Source organism: Haematobia irritans, chromosome 1 (genome assembly GCF_050003625.1).
Source record: "Haematobia irritans isolate KBUSLIRL chromosome 1, ASM5000362v1, whole genome shotgun sequence".
Lineage (NCBI taxonomy): Eukaryota > Metazoa > Arthropoda > Insecta > Diptera > Muscidae > Haematobia > Haematobia irritans.
In genome coordinates, this window is record NC_134397.1 from 195,227,593 (window position 1) to 195,249,576 (window position 21,984).

At 29.2% G+C, this 21,984-nt stretch overlaps 1 protein-coding gene across 5 annotated transcripts in view; it reads right to left on the reverse strand.

Annotated features, from left to right (window-relative positions):
* The window catches only part of sima (HIF-1 transcription factor component sima), a 517,365-nt gene that overhangs the window by 446,232 nt on the left and 49,149 nt on the right, over positions 1–21,984 (reverse strand). The window contains exon 1 of one of the 5 annotated variants that reach the window (XM_075292448.1): positions 2,489–3,692. The exons of the other annotated variants lie outside the window; for them this stretch is intronic. Within the exon in view, the coding sequence (XP_075148563.1) occupies positions 2,489–3,390 (902 nt within the window). The 5' untranslated portion in view covers positions 3,391–3,692. Of the gene's footprint in view, positions 1–2,488; positions 3,693–21,984 lie in introns of those variants that run through there. 5 annotated transcript variants of the gene reach the window in all.

A 21,984-nucleotide genomic window follows, 5' to 3' on the forward strand; every position in this document is an offset into this window, starting at 1 on the left:
AATTTTTTAATCTTCACGTCCAATAACCTCGTAAGAAAATTTTAATAATATGTAAAAACGTTTTATAATGTTTTATAAAATTACATATTTTTAAACTGATTAAATTTTTAAACTAATTAAAACAAATAACATATAAAAACTTTTAGAAAAAAACATACAAAATTAATTCAAATTTCATTAAATTGTGTAAGGATTGGTATGAATTCCTTCTTCCGTTTGGTAAAGTTCCTATCAACATATCGATGAATTTGATCGCAAAATAATCGACATAATTTCCGATTTACAAACATGTCTTAACATAACAGGTTGGCTGATAAGTCCCCGGTCTGACACTGTATTAAATGCATATTATTTTTATATAGTATCAACCTTCAAACGATTCGTGTCAAAATTTGACGTCTGTAAGTCAATTAGTTTGTGAGATAGAGCGTCTTTTGTGAAGCAACTTTTGTTATTGTGAAAAAAATGGAAAAAAGGATTTTCGTGTTTTGATAAAATACTGTTTTCTGAAGGGAAAAAATACGGTGGAAGCAAAAACTTGGCTTGATAATGAGTTTCTGTTCCAGGGAAATCAACAATAATTGATTGGTATGCAAAATTCAAGCGTGGTGAAATGAACACGGAGGACGGTGAACGCAGTGGACGTCCGAAAGAGGTGGTTACCGACGAAAACATCAAAAAAATCCACAAAATGATTTTGAATGACCGTAAAATGATGTTGATCGAGATAGCAGAGGCCTTAAAGATATCAAAGGAATGTGTTGGTCATATCATTCATCAATATTTGGATATGCGGAAGCTCTGTGCAAAATGGGTGCCGCGCGAGCTCACATTTGACCAAAAACAACAACGTGTTGGTGACTCTGAGCGGTATTTGCAGCTGTTAACTCGTAATACACCCGAGTTTTTCCGTCGATATGTGATAATGGATGAAACATGGCTCCATCACTACACTCCTGAGTCCAATCGACAGTCGGCTAAGTGGACAGCGACCGGTGAACAGTCTCCAAAGCGTCGAAAGTCTCAAAAGTCCGCTGTCAAAGTAATGGCCTCTGTTTTTTGGGATGCGCATGGAATAATTTTTATCGATTATCTTGAGAAGGGAAAAACCATCAACAAATCCCGGCAAAATGGCCCCATATAAAGAAGAAAAAAATGTTGTTCCACCAAGACAACGCACCGTGCCACAAGTCATTGAGAACGATGGCAAAAATTCATGAATTGGGCTTCGAATTGCTTCCCCACCCATCGTATTGGATCAATTAATTTTGTGATTGAATCTGATAAAAAATTTTGTGGGCAATCATGAATGTTTACTAAGGGCGTTTTCGTTTCGCAAAAAATATGTTGCCTTGGTGTTGCACTACTTTTTCCATCATTATATTTTCGCCCAAATGATAGTGCCAATCCAAAGTTATTGTTAATTCATAATATTGTGAGGGATACCGGATCCAAAATCGATGACAATGTCCTTCATATTTTGCAATCAATTTCGAGAATGTTGCTCCTTTTTCCCCAATCGAAATCACCATAAGCAACCTACACACCATATTTATTTGTTGTAATTAAGCTTGCAAAATTACATGCCTTTCGTTATATATCTCCGTCAGCATATCTATCTTATTCCTCTATACCCACTCTCTCTCTCTCTCTCTCTGACATTTCTAAACATATCCATGTTTATGCGAAATTTGTAAATTAATATATGTTTGGATCCAGAGACATATTTAACAAAATGTAATATCCCAAACATAAAGTGTTCTAACATATTAACATATTTGTCGCAACCATGTTTATGAACATTATAAGCTTCCACTTAAAACTAATGTGCTAAAAATTTAAGTTCTAAACATATAATTTTTACACCGAAACATATGAAAAACAGTTTTTTTCGTCCGCGTATAAGCCGACTTGGGAAGCCATCGGTAACTGTTACTACAACCCAAATAATTCGATGGACAATACACGCAGAGAAGGAATATGATCACCTCAACCATGTTTCAAGAGCAAAATGTTATTTTTGGATGGTGACCATGTAACATGTTTATGGCAAAAATGTTCTTTTCTCGCCAAAAATAATATGCTTGCCGAAATCATACACATAATCTCTGAGAAAATAACATGGTTGCGACAAACATGTTACATGGTCACCATTCAAAAATAACATTTTGTTCTTGAAACATGGTTGAGGTGATCATATTCCTTCTCTGGGTGCAGTCTTTACAAGAACTTTGTATACAATCCATTGTGGAAAGTTCTCAGATTCGGCTAAGCCGACCTTTCGGCCTATTTATTTGTTTTATATATATTAATGCAATCAAATATTTTTATTATTTAACAATTTTGATTTCTTTCTTTATACCTGAGTAGTATTTATAACAATACAGTTAATTCTTAAAATTATATAAAACTATTTGTTTCCTACTCTGCTGGTATTTAACTAGAAATTCTCTATACTTCCTTTATATCAACAAATTGTCAGACTTACATGAAATCTTCAATGTCAATAACCTGAGTATATTGACAAGGTTCTTGATTACTATATGGACCATAACCATAGCAATAGGCATAAGTCCATGGCTGATTGCCTTGACAGGGTATAGAAGGCCTCACTCCAGGCAAGGGGACAACAGAAGTAGTTGATGAAGTATGTGTAGCATAATAATTACTGTTGTTGACAATGTTATGCTCACGAACTTGTTGCTGCTGCTGAAGAGCATTATAATGATTCTGATGATGATATGGTTGTGGCTGTGGGTTATGTTCATTTGATGCATCGATTGATTGCTTCCATTGACGTTGGAAAGGTGGAGGAGTTTGGTAGGCAACAGATCGTAGCTGTGGATGTGGCTGTTGCAATTGTGATCTATAATCAGCATTCGTAGAACAATTTGATCTCGGATAAGTGGAATGAAATTGTGGCTGTGCACTAAAGTTTATTGACCCCTGGGACTGCATTGGCTGAACATACGCCACCCTATATACACCACGCTGATATGGATGATGACGCGATAAATTGTTATTTATTTTTTCTGTGGCATTTGGAAAACCCCAACATTCATTGGAATGATTTAATGTAGAAGAGGATTTATTATGATCGATTGCAGTATTATAGCCAAATTTTGTTGAGGACCAAAATGTTGAAGAATTATTGAATTCTACATGTTGTTGATTGCAGGGCGAAATGTTACCGCCATATGGAATTGACGATGATGACTCCGATTGAGTCATGGAAGATGAAGAGGAACCTATTTCATAGTTCCCTTGGATAGTTTGACATTGGCGCTGACTACTCTCTACACTGCAATCATTAAAGATATGATCGTAGAATGTGGTTTTATCACTTTGAGGAAAATAACAATTTTCCCATTCACTACACGAGTTGAACATTTTGTTTTCTAGATATATTTGTTGTTCAATTTTTATATATTTTCACTCAATAGATAAGAGATTATCTCTTAGGTGGTTAATTATTTTTTTTCTTTATAAACAAATCACTTGTATACTTCATATTTTTAATTTTATTTTTTTTTTTAAGAATTCAATCTAGAGTATAATTTTGAATGTTATACTCCTCCAAACACCACCGGTCGGAGACATTTTGATTTTAGCCTGAATTTTCCGAAGCGCTTTTTCCCGATTTTTTGTTTTATCAATTTCCGTTATGGCCAAAAGACCACGAAGACGAAACGGCTCATACGCAACGTCGCCCCGACAAATTTCAAATGAGCTCCATAATATTTATTTCTCAACACAATGTACTTTAATTAATTAGAGTATGTAGTGAGCAAGAGTCTGAAGAAAGAAGTACATTCATATTACCAAATAATAATAGACAAAACAATAACAATATAAAATACAAAATACAAAATAAATAAATAAATCCCATGTGAAGAACATGGACAAATCAGTATCACTAGTAAATCAGAGGGTGGCGGAATAGGCGTGGTGGAGAAGGAGAAAGAGGCCCATTCCTTTTTTGTTTAACTGGGTAAAGCAAGACATTCCTCTATAAAATCGGTACTGATAACACCTCAACAAAAATCAGAGAGTGAGAGAAGAAATCTACTGTGCATAGTCAAAGCAATCTTTTGAAAGAAGCCACACGGAGAAATCACCACATTTGGACACCTACGTCCATTTATCAGTTGGGAAGAAAAAAAAATTGGAAGAGCTAAATAACTGATAAGATATCACCAAACGCCAAGATTATTATAATATTCATATATAGTAATGACATGACCGAGGCGAGAAGTTTTGCAAGACTTTCAGACATTGTGGAGTACTCTACTCGTACAATATCTTTAGTTTATTTATTCTCATTGAATTCAATCTTAAGATTCTAATGAGTATATTGAAGAAGCGCCCTCTATCTTAGAAATTTGCTATCGCTAACATATTTATCACAATATTTACGGAAATAGAATAAAGGGTCAAACCAGACAAGGCAGCTACATAATATTTGTTGTATTGTCAGCTTATTATATTACCTACAAAAGTTATTCGTCACGAAGATCAAAGGTAATAGTTGGATTGCTTTGTATTTGACTGGAAAATCGTCAAAGCATATGAATATATCGCTCCATAACTTGTTATAATGATATTGGTAGCATTGTCAACCCAGCAAAAAATAATTGTAAATTTGAAAGCAGTAAAATCGTAGTGTCCATACTGTAGACACTACTTTTCCTCACAACAATTTCAGTGCCGAATACAGCGCTTCATTCTCCGCACATAAGACGAACAACGTACTTAAAATATGTAAATAATGGTGGTGCTGAAATTCGCGCAGTTGAGGGTAAGCGGGTGCTTCGTCTCTCGCTTAAAAAGTTGCACTCCAGAAGAATTGTTTGTGTATTTTATCACTTCTTACGAACTATGTGACAAATTACGATTTCATGCTCTCCACATCCATATTGTAGGTACATGGTCTTATACAAAAGTAACAAGTCTAAAGTCGGACAGCGCCAACTATATTATACCCTGCACCACTTTGTAGATCTACATTTTCGATACCATCCCAAATCCTCTAAATGTGTTGGCTGTCATACATATATAAAGGTTTACGCTGCCATATACATATATTTAAATCTGAACCGATTTGGACAAAGTTTTTTAGAGTTCTACTAAATCTCTAGGCTTTAAATTTATGTCGGCTAATGTACTGATACGGAGCAAAATCTTAGTAATAAAATATGGGCAATATTTAAACCTATAGTAATTTTTAGGCAACTTCGCAAAAGTGTATTTATGAATTATCGGTCGATAGATATGTATTACAGGTATGAGCAAATTGGAGTAATTTTTACAAGTTTTCAACTTAGCATCATGGTTGCCACAATTGGTATCATTCTACCAAAAATGGTAGACATTTTACTGTTTAGTAGATTGGTAAAATTCTTCATGTCTTGGTAGATTTTGCACAATATTCCTCTCCAACATAGAGGTACAAAATTTTCTATAAAAATAAAATGTTGATAAAATTTTCTATAAAAACAAAAATTTTAACAAAATTTTCTATAAAAATAAAATTTTGATAAAATTTTCTATAGAAATAAAATTTTGACAAAATTTTCTATAATTTTTTTTTTGACAAAATTTTCTATAGAAATAAAATTGAAAGAAAATTTTCTATAGAAATAAAATTGTAAAAAAATTCTATAGGAATAAAATTGTAAGAAAATTTTCTATAGAAATAAAATTTTGTTAAAAGTTTCTATAGACATAGAATTTTGACAAAAGTTTGAGGAAATTTCCTATAAAAATAAAATGTTCACAAAATTTCCTATAAAAATAAAATTTTGACAAAATTTTCTATAGAAATAAAATGTTCACAAAATTTTCCATAGAAATACAATTTTGACCAAATTTCCTAGAAATCAAATTTTCACAAAATTTTCTATAGAAATAAAATTTTGACAAAATTTTCTATAGAAATAAAATTGTAAGAAAATTTTCAATAGACATAGAATTTTGACAAAAGCTTGAGAAAATTTCCTATAGAAACACAATTTTCACAAAATTTTCAATGGAAATAAAATTTTAACAAAATTTTCTATAGTTACATGTTTGAGAAAATTTTCTATAAAAATAAAATTTTGACAAAATTTTCAATAGAAATAAAATTTTGACAAAATTTTCTATAAAAATAAAATGTTGATAAAATTTTCTATAGAGTTTGAGCAAATTTCCTATAGTAATAAAATTTTGACAAAAAAATTCTATAGAAATAAAATTTTCACAAAATTTTCCATAGAAATACAATTTTGACAAAATTTCCTATAGAAGTAAAATTTTCACAAAGTTTTGTATAGAAATAAAATTGTAAGAAAATTTTCAATAGACATAGAACTTTGACAAAAGCTTGAGAAAATTTCCTATAGATACACAATTTTCACAAAATTTTCTATGGAAATAAAATTTTGACAAAATTTTCTAAAGTTACATGTTTGAGAAAATTTTCTATAAAATTAAAATTTTGACAAAATTTTCTATAGAAATAAAATTTTGACAAAATTTTCTACAGAAATAAAATTTTCAGAAAATTTCCTATAGAAATAAAATTTTCACAAAATTTTCTATAGAAATAAAATTTTGACAAAATTTTCAATAGAAATAAAATTGTAAGAAAATTTTCTATAGAAATAAAATTTTGATAAAATTTTCTATAGAAATAAAATTTTGACAAAATTTTCTATAGAAATAAAATTTTGGTAAAATTTCCTATAGAAATAAAATTTTCACAATTTTGACAAAATTTTCTATAGAAATAAATGACGGAATTTTCTATGGAAATAAAATTGTAAGAAAATTTTCTATAGAAAGAAAATTGTAAGAAAATTTTCTATAGAAATAAAATTTTGATAAAAGTTTTTATAGAAATAGAATTTTGACAAAATTTTCTATAGAAATAGAATTTTGACAAAAATTTCTATAGAAATAAAATTTTGACGGAGTTTTCTACAGAAATAAAATTGTAAGAAAATTTTCTATAGAAAAAAAATTTTAAGAAAATTTTCTATATTAAAAAAAAATGATAAAATTTTAAATAAAAATAAAATTTTAACAAAATTTTCTATAGAAATAGAATTTTGACAAAATTTTCTATAGAAATAAAATTTTGTCACAATTTTATTTCGATTGAAAGTTTTGTCAAAATTTTATTTCTATAGAAAATTTTTATTTCTATAGCAAATTTTGTCTATAGCAAATTTTGTCAATTTTTTGTCAAAATTCTATTTCTATAGAAACTTTTATCAAAATTTTATTTCTATAGAAAATTTTGAGAAAATTTCGTATAGAAATTTTGATAAAATTTTCTATAAAAATAAAATTTTGATAAAAGTTCCTATAAAAATAAAATTTTGACAAAATTTTCAATAGAAATAAAATTGTGATAAAATTTTGATAAAATTTCCCATAGAAATAAAATTTTCACAAAATTTTCTATAGAAATAAAAATTTAACAAAATTTTCTATAGAAATAAAATTTTGACAAAATTTTCAATAGAAATAAAATTGTGACAAAATTTTCTATAGAAATAAAATTTTGATAAAATTTTCTATAAAAATAAAATTGTAAGAAAATTTTCTATAGAAATAAAATTTTGATAAAAGTTCCTATAGAAATAGAATTTTAACAATATTTTCTATAGAAATAAAATTTTGACAAAACTTTTTTTAAAAATAAAATTTTGATACAATTTTCTATAGAAATACAATTTTGACAAAATTATCTATAGAAATAAAATTTTGGTCAAATTTACTATAGAAATAAAAGTTGGAGAAAATTTACACCAGAAATAATATTAGGACTAAAATTTTTATAGAAATAAAATACTGACAAAATTTTTATAGAAATAAAATTTTGACAAAATATTTTTTGTTTGGTAATTTTTTGGTAAAATTTGCTCCAAATTTTGGTAAATTAAATTTGGCTGGTATGCAACCGTGCCTAGCACTGGTGATTTTACAAGGAAAATGTGGGTAGTTTGGCCATATTTGCCCAAATTAGTAGAACATATATATGAGGGCCTTGTCTAAATCTTAGTCTATTTTGACCACATTTGGAGTAAAACTTTGGTCTTTGTGGTCGTATAAGTCTAAATCGGACGAAAGTTATATATGGGAGCTATATCTAAATCTGAATCGATTTTTTCCTAAATCAATGGGGTTTTATTTTGGCCTACAAGACGTACTCGTAGTGTCACATCGATTGAAGTCGATTGGTCCTAGATTTTGATAAATGACAAAAGCTAGTTGAACAAAATGGTTCAAATTTGTTTCAATAAAGTTAGAAATATAAAAAATTAAAAAATATGGTAAAAAATACCAAAACAAAAACTTTTTCGACATGCCCAATTTAAACGTAATAACATAATAATCTTGGGTTCTCATTAACCAAACATAGTAAATATCATAAAAATATAATGTAACATTATGGCGTTTACTAGGCGCTAAGATCGACCTCCAAAAATACAATGAAAACATAATATGCTACAGTTATAACTTGTATCTCTTTCTCTCTCTTGGATCTTTATCTCGGTCTAGTTTCTTGAATTATTTAGGCAATTTAACAAATAGGAGATAAGAATAATGTTTACTTAATGACTAAATTTCACATTTGTTTTCATTCTAAAAAAAATATATATAATAAATTAAAATGCCATTAAAATATATGATCTCTGATCTCAAAGTGACGTCTCATTGTATAATTGAATTTGTGCTTTATTTGAATTGTGGGTATTCAATTTAATTTGTAATATAAATTATTTTATTTTTTTATGAATTTATTATTATGCTGCTGCTGTTGCTTTTGGTGTCTATTTGATGATAATACTTTATGTTGAATTCCCATACACTGAAAAAAATTAACCCCCGACATATCTTAAAGACAATTTATTATCTATGATTTAGCGAAAAAAAAATATTATTCTGATATATTTTATATAATTTATATTTATTATATTATTTTGATTATAATTTCATTATTATTTGAATTCAAAAAATAAAACAAACATTGTCCAACATTTGTTATCGACGTTGAATTAAATGAAATAATTAGGACAAGGGGAACAAATCAAATCGTATCAATGAAAGCTCTCCATTATCTACACGGTTGAAAAAGACTGTTTTTCATATGTTTGGCTATAAACATTGTATGTTTGGAACACAAATTTTTAAACACAATATTTTTGAGTGCAAGCATATAATGTTCATAAACTAGCATAACATGTTTGGGACATATATGTTAATATGTTAGAACATATTATGTTTGGGACATAAAATGTTTGTAAATATAATATGCTTGAATGCAAACATATATTAATTTAGAAATAGCCTATAAACATATATGTGTTTAGTAGCTTGGAGCGCTATTTAACAGGGAGCGATATTGAATTAAGTTGGTGGTTGTTGCTTGTTATTACAAAATTAACATTTCATTTTTCCTTGGGCAATTGATCAGCTACTTCTTTGATCCTTACAAACTGTGTGGTCCGCTGTTCGAATCCCCGTCCGGCAAAAGGTGAAATTAAAATAAAATAAAAAATCATAAAATTGAATAATTTCTTCTACAATGTTTGTATTATAGAAAAAGGTGCTAAGAACTAAAAAATCTCGTGGAAGTGAGAAAGATGTCGGGGAATATACAATTGGTCAGAAACAAAATTTTGAGCATTCAGGTCGAAAACCTATGTTGTTAGCACCTATATTACCTGTTTATTTTCATAATTCATTATGATTGTAAATATATAAATAAATAAATAAAATTTTGAGCACAATATTGTTTGTGAGAACTTTTTTTAAGCATATAATATTTTTGGGAGCAAAATGCTTCCAAACATATTATATGGTCACATAATAACATATTGTTTTTTGGAAGATAACATTATTGAATTTGGATGCAAAAATACAAAATGTTTGGAACTTAGACTACCCAAACATATATTGTTTAGACCAATATGCTTTCAAACATATTATATATTGGTAGAGATCAAACATATAAATGTTTGGGCAATACCCAAAAATGTATATGCTTGAAGCAAAATATGTTTGGGAGTATATGTTACAGAAGCGATTTTTTGTGAGGGTGTATATGCAAAAAAAGTAAACGTTTGGAAGACGCCTGTAGTAAACATTATTCTTTTGTTACAGTTTTTTTGTCTCTCCAGAATGTTCTAACTATTAATGATAAAATTTGTTTGTTATAATTTTTTTCGGCTGTAAATAAAAGCTTTTTTATTTTAAAACCACAGGCGATTTCGTCTATATCAAGCTCTGAAGAACGTGTGAAAAACTTCTGAAGAACGTGGTGTTCTGTCGAAGCAGGAATTGAACCCACGACCCTTTGTAAACATTATTATAATATTTAGGATACTGATTTTCATTTCTTGAGGGTCTAAGGCCTCCCTCTGAAGGCATTTCTACATTTATGAATGTACCTATAAACTAATCAACCCACAGCTGTCAAATTTTTTGAAGATTACCGAAAATCATATGGAATTTTCTCATATTATTGAATGCTGGACAATTTCACACATTTTCCTGAATGATATAAATAGTTTAGCCGAGTCGGAGCAGTGTAGTCAACTGCGTTCTCCCGAAATGTATTCAGCATTACTAAGCAGGTTACTTTTACTAGAGTTTTGACTGCAGCCGAAATTTCTTTAGACCATTTGCCTTTAATTAATTTCAATATTCATTTTTTTACCAACATATAGTAGTTTTTAATTATATATTAACCCATTTATTTTGCAAAATCATTTAAAATGCACGTTGGCAAGACCTAAATTAATGATTTAATCACTTTATCAATTAATTAGTGTTTAGAATCATGTCTATTATATTCTCTGTATATTTTATGCCTCATGTGATATTGCAATTGATTTGAAAAATTCAGAAAATCACACATGACAAGTGACGCTTTGTTTAATATCATAAGTTATTTGGATGGAATTAAGAGACAGTTAGTAACAGCTGAACAATTTACTTTTCATTCACAGCCAAAAATATGTGAGGCAAAATGCATAAATCCGTATATAAATATTCGTTTCAATGCCATCTGTATTTGAAGAAATGAGTTATATACGAATAAAAAACTCCTCCATACAAGAAGTGGGCTTAGGTTGGCCAAACGGCAAGATAAGCCAAATTTTACATTGAAAAAATAAAATTTTCCGAAAATAAAATAATTTTGCTCTTGAAACATGTTTGAGGGGATTATATTCCATATCTGGGTGTATGCCGGGGTATGACTCAACTTCGGTGGCAAACCCGAATATGGAATGGAAGAAAGTTTATGATTTATAGTTGGTGGGACCAGCTGAGTGTGGTTTACTATGAGATGGTACAACAGAGTGAAAGAATCACAGGAGCTTTGTATCGAACTCAATGGAAGCGTTTGAGCTGAGCATTGCTTGATAAACGGCCACAATACGCAAAGAAGGAATATGATCACCGCAAACATTTCTGAAGAGCATAATGTTACTTTTGGACGGGAGGATTTCGGTATAATACAGAGTTTCGTCCAAAGACCCAGTTTCGTCCAAAGACCAAAAAGTTTTGAGCGGTGGATTATCATCTTCCAGTAATGCTGGTAACATTTCTGGGTATTGCCAAGCTTCTTTAAGTGATTTCACCGCAATGTAGAACGGCAACTGACTTTTTAATCAAACTTGGAATACTAAGTCATTCAAAAACAAGTAAGGAAAGTCCAAAGTTGGACGGGGCCGACTATATTATACCCTGCACCACTTTGTAGATCTTAATTTTCGATACCATATCACAACCGTCAAATATGTGGGGTGCTATGTATAAAGGTTTGTCCCAAATACATACATTTAAATATCACTCGGTCTGGACAGAATTTGATAGACTTCGAGACTCAAATAGACTCAAAATTTAAGTCGGCTAATGCTCTGGGGTGGAACACTATGTTAGTAAAAAAATATGGGAAAAATTTAAATCTGAAACAATTTTAAGGAAACTTGGCCAAGTTTCATTTATGATTTATCGCTTGATATATATGTATTAGAAGTTTAGGAAAATTAGGGTCATTTTTACAACTTTTCGACTAAGCAGTGGTGATTTTACAAGGAAAATTTTGGTATTTTGACCATTTTTGTCGAAATCAGAAAAACATATATATGGGAGCTACACGCAAATTTTAAACTTTTATCACCAAAAAAATTCGTTTGTTACAAAATTTTTATTTTTTCAATAAAAAAAAGTTATTTTTGAAACAACAACACAGTCCATTTCGTTTATATCAAACACTGTTCTTTTCTGACTTTAGGTCTTTAATAAGACACATTTTAAAGTTCATAGTAAAAATTTAATATAGTAGAATGTAATGTTGAATATTTTTTCGGAATCTTCCGACCATACCTGAAATAAATTAAAAAAAAAAAACTTTGGTCGAAGCAGGAATCGAACCCACGACCCTGACATGCAAGTCGCACGTAGCAACCACTGATCCACGGTGCCAAACTAAATGTTTATTTCTGTTAAATAAACTTTGTTTATTCGTTTCGTGGGCGCCGCAAGCTATGCTATTTAAATATAACTTATATGGATATTTATCTATTGATGACCATAACAGGTACATAGCTCAGTGGTTAGTGTGTTGGCTTACAAAGTGCATGGTCCGCGGTTCGATTCTCCGTCCAGGCGAAAGGTAAAAAAATTTTAAAAATGTATAAAATCGTATAATTTCTTCTACATTGTTGGTATTACAGGAAAAGGTGTTAAGAACTAAAAAAACTCGTGGATGTGAGAAAGATGTGAGGGAAAATGCAATTAGCAAGAAAACAATGTTTTTTTAAGTTCGTCTTTATGAAATTGTTTTTACATCCTGGAAAAGAATAAACGTTTATCACTTTTCTTCCAAATACAATTCCTTACAGCGAAAAGCAAATGAAAAACGAACTTTGTTTGTCTAAAATTTCGTTTGGGAGGAAAGAATTATTTTTTTGCGTGTATATCTAAATCGGAACCGATTTCAACCAAATTTGGCACTCATAGCTACAATGCTAATTCTACTCCCTGTGCAAAATTTATACTCCCTGTGCAATTGAAAATTGGCCTCTGTGGTCATATGAGTGTAAATCGGTCGAGAGCTATATATGGGAGATATATCTAAATCTGAACCGATTTCAACCAAATTTGGCACGCATAGCTACAATGCTAATTCTTCTCCCTGTGCAAAATTTCAATTGAATCGGAGTAAAAGTTTGGCCACTGTGGTCATATGAGTGTAAATCGGACGAACGATATATATGGGAACTATATCTAAATCTGAACCGATTTCAATAAAATTTGGCACACTATAGTACTAATTGTTCTTCTTGTGCAAAATTTTAAGCAAATTAGGGTAAAACTCTGGCTTTTGGGGCCATATAAGTCCATATCGGGCGAAATATATATATGGGAGCTGTATCTAAATCTGAACCGATTTCTTCCAAAATTAATAGGGTTCTATTCTGAGCCAAAACACATACTTGTGCCAAATTTGAAGTCGATTGGACTAAAACTGCGACCTAGACTTTGATTACAAAAATCTGTTCACGGACAGACTGACAGACGGACATGTTTATATCGACTCAGGAGCCCATCCTGAGCATTTTTGCCAAAGACACCATGTATCTATCTCGTCTCCTTCTGGGTGTTGCAAACATATGCACTAACATACAATACCCTGTTCCACAATGTGGCGCAGGGTATAAAAAATGGATTTTTTAAAATTTTTATTTAAAAAATTATTTGAAATAATCAACATTGCAATTAAACCAAAAAGTGATTAAAATTAGTTATAGAAAGTCGTTGAAATATAGTATAGGGTTTAAAAATAGTTTTTAATTAAAAAATTAATTGAATTTGCAATCAATTAAAAATTTCAATGAATCAATTAAAAAATTGAAATTTGCTAATGATATCAATTAATTTTTTAATCAAGTATTTTTTGATAACCAATTTAAACTGTGATTAATACTATCAGACATTTCAATAAAAAATTTTTTGGATCAATTAATTTTGTGATTGAATCAGATTTTTTTGTGTGAATGCAATCAACGAAAAATGAGCTATTTTGAGACCGATTTTTATTCTACATCTCTACGCGCGGAGAAGGAATATGATCAGTTCAAACATGTTTCAAGAGCGTAATGAATATAATGCTTTTTTTTGTTGTAAATTACATGTGATGCAACAAATGTACGTACCCTCATATTATTTCGGGTTGCTTTCACGGTTGCCGATCGTCCAAAAAATAATCTACCAAAACTTTACAAAAAAAAAATTATTTTGAAGTTTTTGATCAAAATTTTGCCTTTTTTCTATAGAAAATTTCAAAATTTATTTCGATAGAAAAATTTGTCATTTTATTTCTCAAAAAACTTTAGTCAAAATTTATTTCTATACAAAAAATTTGCCAAAATTTTATTTTTATAGAAAATTTTGTTAAAATTGAATTTTTATAGAAAATTTTGTCAAAATTTTATTTTTATAGAAGATTTTGTCAACATTTTATTTTTATAGAAGATTTTGTCCAAATTTTATTTCTATAGAAAATTTTATCCAAATTTTATTTCTATAGAAAAAAATTATTTCTACAGAAAATTTTGCCAAAATTTTATTTGTATAGAAAACTTTGTGAAAATTTTATTTCTATAGCAAACTTTGTGAAAATGTTATTTCTATAGAAAATGTTGTCAAAATTGTATTTCTATAGAAAACTTTGTTAAAATTTTATTTCTATAGAAAATTTTGCCAAATTTTTATTTCTATAGAAAATGTTGCCAAAATTTTATTTTTATAGAAAATTTTGTTAAAATTTAATTTTTATAGAAAATTTTGTCAAAATTTTATTTTTATAGAAGATTTTGTCAACATCTTATTTCTATAGAAAATACTGTCAAAATTCTATTTCTATGGAAAATTTTGTCCAAATTTTATTTCTATAGAAAATTTTGTCAAAATTTTATTTCTATAGAAAATTTTGTCAAAATTTTATTTCCATAGAAAATTTTGTCAAAATTTATTTCTACAGAGAATTTTGCCAAAATTTTATTTCTGTAGAAAATATTGTCACAATTTTATTTCTATAGAAAATTTTGTCAAAATTTAATTTGTATAGAAAATTTTGTCAAAATTTAATTTGTATTGAAAATTTTGTCTAAATTTTATTTCTATAGAAAATTTTGTCAAAATTTTATTTCTATAGAAAATTTTGTCAAAATTTAATTTGTATAGAAAATTTTGTCAAAATTTAATTTGTATTGAACATTTTGTCTAAATTTTATTTCTATAGAAAATTTTGCCAAAATTTTATCTATATAAAAAATTTTGTCCAAATTTTATTTCTATTGAAAATTTTGTCTAAATTTTATTTCCATAGAAAATTTTGTCCAAATTTTATTTCTATAGAAAATTTTATCCAAATTTTATTTCTATAGAAAAAAATTATTTCTACAGAAAATTTTGCCAAAATTTTATTTCTGTAGAAAACTTTGTGAAAATTTTATTTCTATAGCAAACTTTGTGAAAATTTTATTTCTATAGAAAATGTTGTCAAAATTGTATTTCTATAGAAAACTTTGTTAAAATTTTATTTCTATAGAAAATTTTGCCAAATTTTTATTTCTATAGAAAATGTTACCAAAATTTTATTTCTATAGAAAATTTTGTCACAATTTTCTTCTATAGAAAATTTTTTCTAAATGTTTTGCTATAGAAAACTTTCTGGAAATGTTTTTCTATAGACATTTTTCTCAATTTTTTTTTTATAGAAAATTTCAAATTTATATTTTTTATACGCTGTTGGGTGAAGTAAATAAAAAATATTTTTTTTAGTTTTTGATAGCAAGATTAATTCGGTAGTGGAAAGGACAATAAAAAATATCTTTACGGTGTTGTACTTTATTTTGTATTATGCTAATTTTTTTCAGTATGATCTTTAAAGGGAGAATGTAGCATTAAATCATAAAATATGTTAATAAGACTTAAATTCTATTACGAGCTTTTAAACAACAAAAGCGTTCATAGCGTACACGCTTCTCCTCCACTGATAGTAATGCGGAACCACATAAATAAGAACTAAATATTTATGTTATGTTATTTATTTAATTATTTTTACATACATATCACTAAATTTGAGATGAACAAGATATCTCTTAACCAAACAAAAAAAAAAACATTTTAATATGAATGAAAAATGGCTACCAAAATAAAATGCAAAAAAAAAACTTGGAGCGTGTGCAAGCCAGAAATTATTTCATTTAGTTTCTACCCTATTCTAAAAATTCACATGTAGTCTTAATTTGCTCCAGATTATTACGAAAATAAAAACGTGAGATAATATGAGTACAGCAAGATAGATGACACATTTTTTGACAATTGATAAAGGTTTAGATATTAAACCACGAAATATGCTATTGTACAAAATACTACAGAGATGGATGGATATAAAGTGTTCCCCCAATTTATTGGAAACTATACACGAATATATTCATTACAAAAATATAATTTCTTTGCTTGTGAATATTTTTTTGCAAATGGGTTTAAGATTCATCTCTTATCTGTTTTGCTGGCATAGCCTAAAGGAAAAAATTTACAAGTGACTATCCAAAATTTCTACCAAAGGATGATGTACATACAGTGGCGTGCCGAAATGAGTACATAATTAATTTTTTTTCATTTCTAAACGAATAAAATAAGCAGTATAAAAGAAATTCAAAATAATTTTATTTTTCCTTTATACTTTCAACCAATTCTTGTATAATTTCATCTGGTATATTCTGCCACTGTACTCGTTCCCACAGGTCTTCTAATTTTGATGGAGCTGATTTGTACAATACAAGCCGTATTCCCACTATTGACCATAAATCTTCAATCGGGTTGAGGTGGGGGCTGTGCGCTGGCCACTTCATCACTTGAAATTTTTCTCACTAAGCCATTGCTTCGGATCAGCATCCTGTTGAAATTATTTAAAAAAAATTTTTTTCACAATTTTATTTCAATAAAAAATTTTCAAAAAAATTTTTTTTTCATTTCTAAACGAATAAAATAAGCAGTATAAAAGAAATTCAAAATAATTTTATTTTTCCTTTATACTTTCAACCAATTCTTGTATAATTTCATCTGGTATATTCTGCCACTGTACTCGTTCCCACAGGTCTTCTAATTTTGATGGAGCTGATTTGTACAATACAAGCCGTATTCCCACTATTGACCATAAATCTTCAACCGGGTTGAGGTGGGGGCTGTGCGCTGGCCACTTCATCACTTGAAATTTTTCTCACTAAGCCATTGCTTCGGATCAGCATCCTGTTGAAATTATTTAAAAAAAAATTTTTTCACAATTTTATTTCAATAAAAAATTTTGTCAAAATTTTATTTCTATAGAAAATCTTCAGGATAGGCACTCTTGTCAACAAACTCGGGAAGATGAGTCTGCAAAATGGCGAGGTAATCTTCCTTCTTCATTATACCTTCAATTTTCTACAATGGCCCAATGTGCCACCAAGTGAAGCAGCCTCAAACCATGATGCTTCCACCACCATGCTTGACAGTTTGTTTAACATGGTGGCGTTGGATGGTGTCACCAGAACGACGCCAGCAATATTGTTTACCGTCCGATTGGAAACGGTTAAATTTTGATTCATCTGGCCAGGTAACACGTTTCCAGTCATTTCTATAAAAAATCTTCAGGATAGGAACTCTTGTCAACAAACTCTGGAAAATGGCGAGGTAGTCTTCCTTCTTCATTATACCATCAATTTTCTACAATGTGCCACCAAGTGAAGCAGCCCCAAACCATGATGCTTCCACCACCATGCTTGACAGTTTGTTTAACATGGTGGCGTTGGATGGTGTCACCAGAACGACGCCAGCAATATTGTTTACCGTCCGATTGGAACGGTTAAATCTTGATTCATCTGGCCAGGTAACACGTTTCCAGTCATCTGTCGTCCAACTTTTATGTTCTCTTGCAAACTTCATTCGCGCCTTTTGATTCTTTTCGGACAATGCAGGTTTATTTTTGTTACAGCTGAAACATAACCAATGTTGTGGAGCGCTCGTCTTGCTGTCCATTCACTAAGTTGCTTATTTTTGGCAACAGTAATATTTTTCGGCGTTACGGACTTGTTCTGCCTCATTTCTGCCATCATAAGGCGAGCGTCCGCTTCGGTGTACAGTTTTCGGTGGCCTCTGGTTTGCTCTTTGGGAATAGTATTTCGTCTTTTTTGGACGCGAATAACCACAGACTGACTTATATATAGATGTGCGTGAAGATAAATTCCGAATTTAGTTAGCACAGACACAAACCATTTTTGCGGAGCCCTGTTAATTAGTTAACAGAGCTTCACAAAGGAGATAACAGAGCACTGTTACGAGTTAACAGAGGAATTTTCTGCCCTAATCAATGATAGATTTATTTTTTTGATCACCAGGAAAAATATTAAATGGTCTTCCTGACCAATTTGCTTTATCTAAAATTAAACCACCGCTTGTGGCATTATAACTCACAGCTACATTCACACATATGTCTCAAAATTTTGCAGAAAATTGAGTTTTTCGGCACAATTTTTTCAGAGAATGGGACTCACGTGACCATTGTGGCCACATGGACAATTGTCCCACAATGACCCATACACCATACGAAAGGGCTTGAAGAGCTCTATCGATATTGGATATATTTTTTTAGATCCGCCGGTCAGTTTTGGAGAAAAATAAAATTCTTTATAAAATTCTGGAGAGGATGCCTCCAGTGACCATTGTGGCCAAATGGACAATTGTCCCACAATGACCCATACACCATATGAAAGGGCTTGAAGAGCTCTGTCGATATTGGATATAATTTTTTAGATCCACCGGTCAGTTATGCAGAAAAATATCAAATATCGATAGAGCTCGTCAAGCTCTTTCATATGGTGTAACATAGGTGTCATAGTAGGACAATTATCCATTTGGCCACAATGACCACTGGATGCATCCTGTCCAGAATTTTATAAAGAATTTTATTTTTCTCCAAAACTGACCGGCGGATCTAGAAAATTCTATCACATATAAATAGAGCTCTTCAAGCTCTTTCATATCGTGTATGTGTCATAGTGCGACAATTGTCCATTTGGCCACAATGGTCACTGGAGGCATCCTCTCCAGAATTTTATTTTTCTCCAAAACTAACCGGCGGATTTAAAAAATTATATCCAATATCGATAGAGCTCTTCAAGCCCTTTCGTATGGTGTATGGGTCATTGTGGGACAATTGTCCATGTGGCCACAATCACGTGAGTCCCATCCTCTCAAAAAAAATTGTGCCGAATACTCAATTTTCTGCAAAATTTTGAGACATATGTATGAATGTAGCTGTGAGTGATAATGCCACAAGTGGTGATTTAATTTTAGATAAAGTAAATTGGTCAGGAAGACCATTTAATATTTTTCCTGGTGATCAAAAAATAACTCTATCATTGGTTAGGGCAGAAAATTCCTCTGTTAATTCGTTACAGTGCTCTGGTATCTCCTTTATGAAGCTCTGTTAACTAATTAACAGAGCTCTGCAAAAAATGGTTTGTGTCTGTGCTAATTAAATTCGGAATTTATCTTCACGCACATATATTTAGTTCCTTGGCTATCATCCGCGATGAGGACCCATTATTAGTTAAGGAAACTATATTGTCCTTCACATCGCGCGATAACTTTTTCATTTTAATTTTTACTTGATATTATTGCAGTACACTTTGAATAAAGCTTTAACTCTTACTGGCAAACACGTTTCTAAACACAAAGTTGTATTACAGATCATAAAAAAAGACAAAAAAAAAAACAAAACTAACAGTATATATTGGTTTTATGCTGAGTACATAAAAAAAGTGCAAAATTAAGTACATGCGAGTTTTTTTTTTTGTTATGTTTATTTATCTCTCTAACTTCTTTACTTTTTGTTGTTTTATTTAGAATTGAAGAAGGAATAAAGGAAAGATAAAATTATTTTGAGTTTCTTTATTTCTGCTTTTTATTCGTTTAGAATTGAAAACAAAATTAGTTATGTACTCATTTCTGCACGCCACTGTATATATTGGAAAATAAAAACAAAGTCAATAAAAAAAAATAATATAAAAAAAGGAAAATAAAAAGTGCACAAGCAATTACTGGCTTGACAACGACCTACATTGGAAGACAGGCAAGCAACAGACATTGGAGGACTAAAAGTAAAAAAATATTAAATGGAATACAAATCATATGTGGCCCCTATCGAAATCCATGCCCCCAATGTTTTTTTTACACAAAGAGAGGATTAATGGATCAAAAGGGGAAAACAAAGGTGTGAACTTAAATTCGTGGTTTGTGTCTCGGCTAAGTTGATTGAAGTTGAACATTTTTTCAATTAATAAATTAATATTGATACCAGGGCTGTGGAGCCGGAGTCGGAGTCTTGGAGTCGGAGTCTGAAGATTTTTCTGGAGTCGGAGTCGTAAAAATTTTGCTCGACTCCGACTCCGGCTAAACCAAATTTTTTAAAACACTTCACATTTTTGTAACTAAGCAAGTTTTTACGCAAATTAGTTTCCATTGCGTTATTCATTCGATCAATGTACAGCATGATTGTAAATGAAAATCAACTTCCAATTACGGCTATCTTTTTATGTTTCCTAGAATGTTAGATTAGCAGATGGGCTGGATCGATCCATTTTAATGCCCATATCAATTTAACATATTTGAAATATTTCGAACAATCGAAATTATTTTTTTTTTTTAATTTTATTTTAAGGCCATATACATATGTGGAATATTGACAGAAAATTTTTTCAAAGTGGTTTTTTATAGAAAATTGTTTCAAAGTTGTTTTTTATAGAAAATTTTGTCAAAATGTAATTTCTATAAAAAGTTTTGTCAAAATTTTATTTCTAAGCAAATTTTGTCAAAACTTTTTTCTATAAAAAATGTATTCAAAATTTTAATACTATAGAAATATTTTTTTCTATAGAAAATTTAGTCAAAATTTTATTTCTATAGAAAATTGAGTCAAAATTTTATTTCTCTAGAATATTTTTGGTTTGTTAGACAAATTTTTTTTTTCAAATTTTTATTTCTATTGATAACTTTATTTCTATAAAAATTTAAGTCAAAATTTTATTTCTATAGAAAATGTTGCCAAAATTTTATAGTAATAGATTTTGTTATTAGAAAATTTGGTCAAAATTTTGTTTCTATAGAATATTTTGCAAAATTTTATTTCTATAGACAATTTAGCAAAATTTTGTTGGTTACACAAAAATTTTATTCAAAATTTTATTTCTATAAAAATTTAAGTCAACATTTTATTTCTATAGAAAATTTAGTCGAAATTTTGTTTCTGTAGAATATTTTGCAGAATATTATTTACTACACAAAAAATTTTCTAAAATTGTATTATTATTGATAATTTTTTTTTTTAATTTTATTTCTATAAGAAAAAATTGTCAAATTAGAATAATAGGAATATTTTTTCTCTATAAAATTTAGTCAACATTTTATTTCCATAGAAAATTTTGTCAAAATTTTGTTTCTATAGAATATTTTGCAAAATTTTGTTTCTATAGAATATGTTATTTTGCAAAATTTTATTTCTATAGAAAATTTTGCAAAATTTTGTTTGCCGCACAATTTTTTTTTAATTGTATTTCTATTGATAATTTTTTCAAACTTTTATTTCTATAAAAAATTTTGCCAAATTTTATTTCTATAAAAAATTTTGCCAAATTTTATTTCTATAAAAAATTTTGCCAAATTTTATTTCTATAAAAAATGTTGCCAAATTTTATTTCTATAAAATTTTTATTCAAAATTGTATTCCTATATATTTGGTCAAAATTTGATTTCTATAGAAAATTTTGCCAAAATTTTATTTCTATAGAAAATTTAGTCAAAATTTTATTTCTATATAAAATTTTGCAAAATTTTTTTATTAGACAAAAATTTTTCCAAAATTGTATGCTCACT